The 9,785-nt window shown below is 34.4% G+C and overlaps 1 protein-coding gene across 4 annotated transcripts in view; it reads right to left on the reverse strand.

Annotated features, from left to right (window-relative positions):
- The window catches only part of LOC106465659 (chordin-like), a 209,642-nt gene that overhangs the window by 7,843 nt on the left and 192,014 nt on the right, over positions 1-9,785 (reverse strand). For all 4 annotated transcript variants that reach the window (XM_013925897.2, XM_022393978.1, XM_022393973.1 and 1 more), the window contains 2 exons: positions 3,291-3,362; positions 326-423 (listed from right to left, as the gene is read on the reverse strand). In XM_013925897.2, coding sequence (XP_013781351.2) covers positions 326-423; positions 3,291-3,362 — 170 coding nt within the window. The remainder of the gene's footprint in view (positions 1-325; positions 424-3,290; positions 3,363-9,785) is intronic.

The following is a 9,785-nucleotide window of genomic DNA, read 5'->3' on the forward strand; positions in this document are numbered from 1 at the left end:
CTATTTTACAGTGATAGTTAATACATTCATCCTATTTTACAGTGATAGTTAATACATTCATCCTACCTTACAGTGTCAGTTAATACATTCATCCTACCTTACAGTGTCAGTTAATACATCCTATTTTACAGTGATAGTTAATTCATTAAAACTACTCTATCGTGACAATAAATAAATTCACTCTACCTTACAGTGACAGTAAATAGATTCATGCTACCTTACATTAACGGTTAATACATTTAACCTAACTCACAGACCCAATTAGTACATTAACCCTATCTTGAATTCATCCTATCTTCAGTGACAGTTCATACATTCAACCTACCTTACAATGACAATTAATACACGTAATTTCTCCCCACGGTTGTACAGTAGGATGCCACTCTGACCCGTTTGTTCGAATCTCACCTCGAAAACGACATCCTTGTTGTGAAAAGAGGGGTTGGAAATATCACCACGAACAAGAATGAGAAAAAGAAGTTATTAAAATAAATATCGTACACCTGATCTTCATTCAAATAGCATGTAAGTGTAAGAAAAGAAAACAGTGAAAATACGTATGAATGTATGGACAGATTATGTATATTTGTTTCTTGATAACTTGTTTTGCTGTTTGTTTAACTCGGCCATGTGCAATTTCTCAAATGGAAGTGAAGTAATCAAGACTTCAAGAAAAATCTAAACAAAAAAAAAAAGAATTAGGCAGGAATGCACTGTTTAAAATTATCATAAGGACATCATAATAATGATACTTTGATTATTACATACAGCTAGCTTCAACTTTCGTTGACTCGTCCAGTGATGAGCGAACATTAAAGACACTTGATAGTTATGAATTTAGTCCTGTTTATCCTGGTATCTTATATCACTTTATCATATACAGTTTCGTTCAGTGATGAGTGAACATTAAAGACACTTGATAATTATGAACTTAGTCCTGTTTATTCTGGTATCTTATATCACTTTATCAGATACAGTTTCGTCCAATGATGAGTGAACATTAAAGACACTTGATAATTATGAACTTAGTCCAGTTTATTCTGGTGTTTTATATCACTTTATCAGATTCAATATTTTAAAACAAAGGCAAACAGAAATACATAATAGGCTATCACATCACTGTTGGAGTTATACAATATGTCTTTATGTTAAACAATAATAATTTCTCACACTTTCTGCGAAATCTAAAGCATTTACAGATTAACAATATCAGGTTCATTTACAGAAGGTTAATCGTAATTTATAAGAATTAATTATATATGTTAGTGCAGTGGTATGTTGTCAAAGTTGCAAACCGTGGGGCTTTGGACGATATGCTTAGCACCTATATACTCCGTTAACACCAAATTCCCGACTATTCAATAGTTCAAATCCACTACGAAAAGACCTATGATTATGGATGTATAACATGTTTCGGCCCTTTCCGAATATGGATATTTATACAGCGAGATTGTTCAACAATATAGACATCATAACAAAAATACATTAAGTATTTCGTCTCACAATTATAAATCCACAAAAATGAAATCTTGTGAAATGTGAAGCAAATAAATATGTTTTACGTTATCAATATTTTCCGAAATGTATAATAACGTGTTCACACGGACCTTGATTCAACAAAAGAGAGTGGCAGAAGAAATGTTCTGAATAGATCAGGCTCTGTTCTCCTTCAACATTTTTTTTAAATACTTGTACTTTTGAATCATTTGGATTTTACATGTTCAACGTGGGTATTAAGTTAATAGCCACCCAGTGGCACAGCGGAATGTCTGCGGACTTACAACGCTAGAATCCGGGTTTCGATACCCGTGATGGGCAGAGCACAGATAGCCCATTGTGTAGCTTTGTGCTTAATTACAAACAATGAAGTTAATAATTCCGTCTTTTCTGAGAACGAAAAGTAACATGAAACCTGTATCAAAATAAGAAAACCAGGTTGCATGTTTTTTTTAGATGTTTCTAACTTAAATATTTGCTGTTCGGATTCTTTGAGACTTTTACAGTAAATCTCTTTAGTTTTGAAAATAAGTTAGGAACACTTGCTGATCAACCTTCCGAGGCTAGAATTTGTCAGATTTTTCGATTGATATAAACAATAAGTTGACGACTGAATATTTTTAAATGCATAATAGTTTATTGTATAAAGTTGAAAGCAATATAAACTAAAAAACAAACAAAGAACTATCTACATTTAGAATTAAAGAACATAAAAATGCCGTTGATAAAGTAAAAACTAATGATTCAGTCTCGGCAGAATACGTGGCGAACTCTTCAAAAGCTTCAATCAAAAAGTTGTGAAATCAAAACAGCAGGAGGTTGTTCAACAAGTATTCCTAAGATATTTAATAGCAAGAAAACGTCAGTATAAAAATCTGGAAATCTAACCAGAAGAAGGTTTGCGAACATAACTTCTAAAGTGTTTTATTATAAAGTGTTTGCTTATAAGCAAAGAAAGCATGAATCGAAAAATAGGGAAATGCAAGAAAGAGGAGGTTATAAAAAAAGAACTCCTGATGTAGTTAACAAAAACAAGGTAAATATAATGTATATATATACCCGAGTAAATGTACATGTACAGTTTGCATATTCTTCAGTGGCGCCATTTACAAAATTGGTTCCAGATATTTACTTCCGTGGCACCAGCACCTAAATCTATATTCAATGTCATTTTGTTTTTAGCAATTTCTAATAATTCTCTTATATTTAATTCATTTTTTAACATTACTCAATAACTTTCTTACTTCTGATAATACCTTAGAAGTAGTCTATCACCAACTTCTTTGTGTTTGAGTGCATTTCCAGGCTTTCAATTAATGCTTTCTTATTTCTGATAATACCTTAGAAGTAGTCTATCACCAACTTCTTTGGTTTGAGTGTATATCCAGACTTTCAATTGACGTTTTCTTACTCTTGATAATATCTTAAAAGTAATGCTCACCAAGCTCTTGCTGTTTTGATTTCCCGTGAAATGCCAATTTCCTATAAAAAGACGTCACAGAGCGTTTTCTTTTAAAGTTATCTGAAAGGATTTATAATATTGTCTCTTCTATAGGGGAAATAAAACATTTATGAGCAGGTCGCCAAAGTTTCCTGTGCTTGTAAACCTTCACAACTACTAAATGCTGCTCACCTTGTGCTACTAAATTGATCTTTTAACCACAGCGAGAATTATAAGAAGAGCAGAAAAAAAAAGGTATACGCATTTTTAAAATCTTTTTTGGTAAAATATCCTGATAAATTCTATATTGTTACGTATTATTTGCTGACAATAAAACAAGAGAATTACCTACCGCCTGCAGCCAGAATCTCGTGAGGATTTTTAGAATGAGCCTCATCTCCAAGCTGGTCTGGTCGATGGTTTTCTATTACGGATAGAAACCATACAGCATGCTGAGTAACAAAAACTTATTGACCATATTGTCACACACAGAAATATTTACTCGATATTATCTTAACACATAGGTTTACTAAGTGTACTTGTATTTTAAAGTTCTCTAAGTAGAGAATTAACGTTCCTTTATCAATATGTTAAAAATTGTCTCGAGCCTGATATCTATGGACTGGTTCAACAAACGTTTTATTTTTCAACATATGCTCATCAAAACATCGTCGTTACTAAATTGTATCAGTAATAATATAGCATTACAATACACAAAGAAAACACGGTTCCATTAGTTAATCATGAACCACGGTAGTGGTTCATAATAGGGATCGCCAATTCGTTCTTCTTTATTATTATAATCATTTAATATTGTTCCGCCAGCCAACAGTAAAAATGGCTGTGCATATTGTGACAAAACCTGGGCAATATTACTAAATGCATCATGGTTTATATGGAGTCTCATAATCTACTACACACATGCAGGCCTTGGATGTAATCAAGACACCCGTAGTGTGTCTTGCGGCAAAAACAAAACAAAAAAAACAGAATCTGCAGGACACACTGTGTTGTTAACAGGAGGATAGTTTAGCGATTTTCCACCTCCTGTAGCTCGGACTGTGGTTATCCAAACGATCATATGTTTTCAGTGGATGTGCGCTACTGGACTCTTAATTCACATATCAAATTTCAAGGCAATCCATTAAGAATTACCTGAGTTTCTTCCTCTTTTTTTTCTTCCCACCAAAAGTGCGGACACTTTTTATTTGATAAAAAACATACTTAGCTTTCATGATTTTTTTTTCAAATTTGGTACACTGGTAGATCTTTACAACCTACAATTAGGAGCCTCATTTGATGTAAATATGAACCACATATGCAAAGTTATTCAACAAAAACCGCTCATATTTAAGAAAAAGTTATGCACACGCCTACTCAAGAAGTCATGTGAGCTATTAGCCTAACTTTTTTTACTATAGCTTCACCTAAGAGTAAAAGTGGCATTCGAATTAAAGACGGCTGATTTAGAGCAGCAAAACTATAAAGTGAAAGGACGTGCAGATACATAAGTATTGGTTAGGCCAAGCAAACTAGATTAGCAGTTTGTGGTTCAAGTTTTCAAAAGAATCATAGGGTGGACAGTTATTATAGATTATTCCTTGCCAACTTTTCCACACAAATTTACTAAATTTTATGAAATCATTCTAATTAAAGCTCGTTTAGCGTCACGTGAAATAAGCTTAAGCAACTAGCATAGATAATGGTGCTTAATAAGCTGTACCGATTACTTGGGGGAAGCTCAAAACACTGTTTCAGAGAGGAAAACTACACCATATTGTTTAAAGAATCTGGTTGGTTCTATATAGTAAAGGTCTGTTTTGAATAAAAGGGTTGTGATCCTAAAGCTAATGTTGGTTACTATCGAGCGTTACTTTCTTATTTAGTGTGGCTTGTTGGTGTGTATTAAGAAAAACCATGATATATAATCAAAAATACATTAGGTATAAAAAAAGGTGCGGCCAAAAAAGGATTCAGCGTCCTACTTAAAGGAATAAAATCAGATTTGGCGGCAAGAATCGTGCAAGGAGTTTGCAAAAATAATGGCGATTTTAGGCGAACGTAAGGCAGAAATTTCGTAGCTATTTAGTTTGAGATAAAGTATGCAGCAGGGACGGCCCACCAGAATTTAGAGTCGTCACAGTTAAAGAGGATAGTAGAAGTGTCAGAACTCAAACATCATAAATGGAGAGGAGAGAGGTATATTAATATAATTAATTTATAATTGTTAATTAACACGTTGCAGAGTGTTCAGAATATCACTCTAAGAGTAAATCTAGTCAGTTGCAGCAAAACCGTGGCCGGCCTTACTAACGCAAGTGGAGAACAAAGAAGGAAGACGATGAGGAAGGGGGAATATAATAACTATAAGAAATATAAAAAATGCTTATTTGTAAACATATGCTATTATATCATGACACATTGTCTTATACTTGCACTGAATATATATATGCATTCATCTATACAACTTGAAAAATTAATATGGCGATTTATATACATACGGCTTTACAATTAAAAAAAACTACAAAGCCTGCATGTATATATATAGATACAAATACTATCCGACATGCATTGCATGTGCATGCATGTACAAAACTCATGCGGTTACAAAATCCAGTCCACGCACCATTCTTGTATAGTTCAGTAGACCCTCCAATCCAATGTTTACAGTCTACCCATATAGCTACAATGTATAAATATAGTAGCTATATATATATATATATTACATATACATAACACGTGGTATGTTTATCGCCATACATGCAGTACCACTATCAATGATAGCATTGTGGAAATGATATCAGGAGCTATAGCCACACAATCTATATGAAGCCAAGTCAAAGGTTGTCATTGTTTCCCGAGAGAGCATCATAGATCAATTACGTATTTCATTAATAGGCGAGTAGATTAGGCCTCAAAAGTGCTCTAAAAATGGTAGAGGTGGCAAGTAGATTGCTACAAGCTAATTTTGCTATTTTGGGAAAGTATGTGTCCTGCCTATATCATAAACCAAAATTACCCAGAACACCATTGGGGGAACATAATCAAATGACATTATCAAAATGGCTGCTATGTTATTATTTGGCCATTCCGTTTTAATACTGTGTGGTCAGTAAATCGTTATATGAACACATTTTCACGCATTTCTATAATTTATAAGTTATAGAAATGCGTGAAAATGTGTTATTTTTAAACGACATTCGACCATTAAAAGTAAACGGGCACCAGAAGGCCCTTATCAAATGATCACCAATGTACCATGAATGGATATTTATAGATCAAGAAGATTCACTGTAAATAAATGTTGTACAATAATTGATTTAACTGATGTCAGGCTTTATTTCAATTGGTGTCCAAGTGCACTGATTCAAGAGGGTGATGTCAATGTGGATATCAATGCTAAAACTGTATATGGGAAAAATACGTGCCATTCGAGGGCCAGAGTAGTATTTCAGTAATGTCTAGCAGATCGGCAGCCCCATACTACAAAACTGCAATGAATAACACAAAAAATGCGAGGATAGTTCATTTCTGAAGACCTTCCCATTTGAATAGCTAAAACTTAATCCAGTACTGGAGAGAATATCTGATGCACTTAAGGTTCTAACCGAGCAGCTTGACAAATTTCAGGCATTTCACTGTGTGAAAGACCTTACTTGGGCTTTACTTCGTGAGGTACCAAGATGATTACTACCAGTACCAGAAAGAGTGCACTATGCACATAATCGAGAATATTGTGAAGAAGTCTGTGACAGAACATTCTAACACTAACAGAGATGTGTCTACCCACATTATTGACGCCATTGCAGACTTCCAGTGAATGAATGTGAAAAACATGAAACACCTTGCGACATTGAGAAGCCTGTCTCGCCAAGACAGTTAAATTGTTTGAAATATCACAAGAGGTACACTTTGTGTTTGTCTGGTATGATGATCAGAATTCTCCAAAATATGAGTAGAGATCATGTTGTCGAGGGTCTAGAAGCAGTCAAAAGTATCAGGTTCAAAGTGGACGACCAATAACTGACTTGAAAAACTTGGGTGTTTTATCAAACAAAGCAGAATTAACGGCTTTTGTATCAACCTATGTTGAGGAGAATGTCCAAACACGACCTGCAATCTTTCACATACCAAGCCAAAAGCTATGCCTGGCAGGAGGATACACATTCAGTCTCATCTCAAAATGCATGACATCTGAAGACACACGAGAAGTTGACCAGTTGTCATCAACACTAACTGAACCTGATACTCGTGTGCTCCTACATACAATAGACTTTGACAGACAGATGAACTCCAAGAATGCAATGGCTCAGCAAATTGTACAATTACCAGAGACTGATGTGGTTGTTATTTTAGCACTTGACAAGCCACTGGTGCAAGCTGATGTTGAAATCTGGATGGAGAATGGTAGAATTAATAGACTCCTTGATCTACATCAAATGATTCTTATTCATGACAGCGGTATGTACAGTATTGTAAGCAGTGTATGCTCTTACCAGTTGTGATATGATTTCAACCTTCTTTGGTGTACAAAAGAAGACAGTGCTTCAGCTAATACAGACAATGCCTAGCACAGAACTTGCTTGTCTTCGGGCACTTAGTAAAGACAACAAGGATGCAGCCATAAGTGCTGCAAGACGTTTTGTGGCTGCAATTTATGATCAGAAAAGCAAATCTAAGGGAACACATGCATCTCTCAATAAGCTCCGTGTTCGTCTGGCTGCAACACACAGTGTACCTACAGCAAAGCTACCTCCATGTAAAGCCTCATTCTTTGAGAACCTCGTGGCAAGCAAAGACATGGACACCAGCTCATCTGGCGAAACCAAAAGTTCCCAGCCCTGTTGGAGATTGCTGGACATTTCAGTATAACATCACAGTTTCTGTCTTCTTTGAAGGACTGACAGCCTTAGACAAAATATAGGACTTCTACTTTGGCTGCATTGGTACTACAAAATGCTTGATGAAAGAGAATTGCCCTTGCTGTCAAGATGAACTCGTTTGTTCAGAGATGTGCTTTTGTGACGGTGATGAACAATATGGAAATCCACAAAACTATGAGGAAATTGCACAATATGCTTCCGGTAGTCTGAATTAACTTTCAGTGACAGTAGGAAGAATGATCAAAGTGCATACATTTATATAATTCTGCATTCACAAACACAATACAGTTTGCCAAATTTGTCAAAATGGAGTTTTTGGACAATATATGTATTCACCAGGTGAAAAAGAATGTTTACTTCTACTACAACAGTCAGTTATTGTAAGCAATTATGACTGTCATTTGAAAATTGCCCTCTATCAAGTAATCCTGTTTCTAAATATTGGATGAGGTTAATAAGTATCCAAATCAGCATCTATTAAATGCTGAAACCTAACTTTTAAAGATTCCTTTTTAAAGGTCACAGAATTTAAGATTTTACACTTTATTGTAACATGAACACTTAACTATAAACGTTTAATGGTGACTCTATCATACTCCCATAGTGTATGTAGTTGAAAAAACTGCAAAAAGGTGTTTAGATATGACTTAGTAAACACTTAAAATTGAAACGAAATTAAAAAAAACACAGAATGTCGACCATTTTGATGGTGTAATTTCAGCATATTCCTCCTAAGGAATTCTGGGTAACTTAGGTTTGTTATATTGTCGGGACTTACACTTTCCAAAACTACCAAAATTAGAATGTAGTACTTGATTTGCTAAATTGAGCCAAAACACAGGCCTGATCTGCTCGCCTGCATACTAGACTGTTTCAAATAGGACAGTATTGCTATTATACAGACATTTGTCTATGATGGACATAAAAAACAAAGAAACAGGACCATCAAAAATTGTTAATTTAAAAAGGGGGGAATAGGGATCTTTAAAAAATACAGAAACAAGAAAGGAAGCTTAAAAAATCAAAGTGAAAATGCAATCACAAAAAATAAACAAACAAGCTTAAGGTTTGAGACATAGTGTTTAAATTATTTCCTCAAGTTACAAATCCTTATTTTGACTCTACGTCTAAAAACTGTAATATTTAGGAGAGTCGAAATAGGGATTTGTAGCTTGAGGAAATAATCTCAAAACTCTGGCTATTCGATTACAAACAAGAAAGTACAATATAAAAATGGAGATAAAGTATTTTTCTAAGGATAGTTACTGTGATATACTTTGTTGTGTTATATCCCCGAAACAACATCTGCGTTACGTCACTTTAATTGGCATATGTTTTATTATTTATATCTTTTTTTTTCCAATACCACTCTTTAACTTCATGACAGGAGTCATTTCATTATTTTCTAGAGATAGAAGGTTGTTAAACTTGCTGATCGATATTAATAGATGGATTTTCGCCATTATACGTTTTTTCCAGTATGAGGGTTTGATAAAAGGTACGAACTTTAGACGAAAGTATGTAATGTCTAATAACTGCAAACTTACTTTCATGCTACATTATCAACGTTCAAGAGATTGCCAACCGAACCTCGATATTTATTTCTCACAGCTTTTTTTCATTAGTTTACCATCAAAACAGCATTTTCTTATAATTTCTGATAATTTCACAATCACTTTTCTACGTAAATTACTCTGATTCTACTCTTGGCTCCTATCTTATAGGAGATTAAGAGTAGCGTTTGATGAGTACCTTATTGTGGAGCAGTTATGTTACATTATATTACAAGTCAAAGTTAAGTAGACACTTGGGACAATACTCGTTAGCCACACAAACTGCTGAAAATTAACATCTTGAAATACACTACATTGCGAGATATATATACACATGTACACACATGGGACAACACTTGTTAGCCACACAAACAACTGAAATTTAACATCAAGAAATACATTACATTGCGA

The sequence above is a fragment of the Limulus polyphemus genome, unplaced genomic scaffold (genome assembly GCF_000517525.1).
Source record: "Limulus polyphemus unplaced genomic scaffold, Limulus_polyphemus-2.1.2 Scaffold69, whole genome shotgun sequence".
Classification (NCBI taxonomy): Eukaryota; Metazoa; Arthropoda; class Merostomata; order Xiphosura; family Limulidae; genus Limulus; species Limulus polyphemus.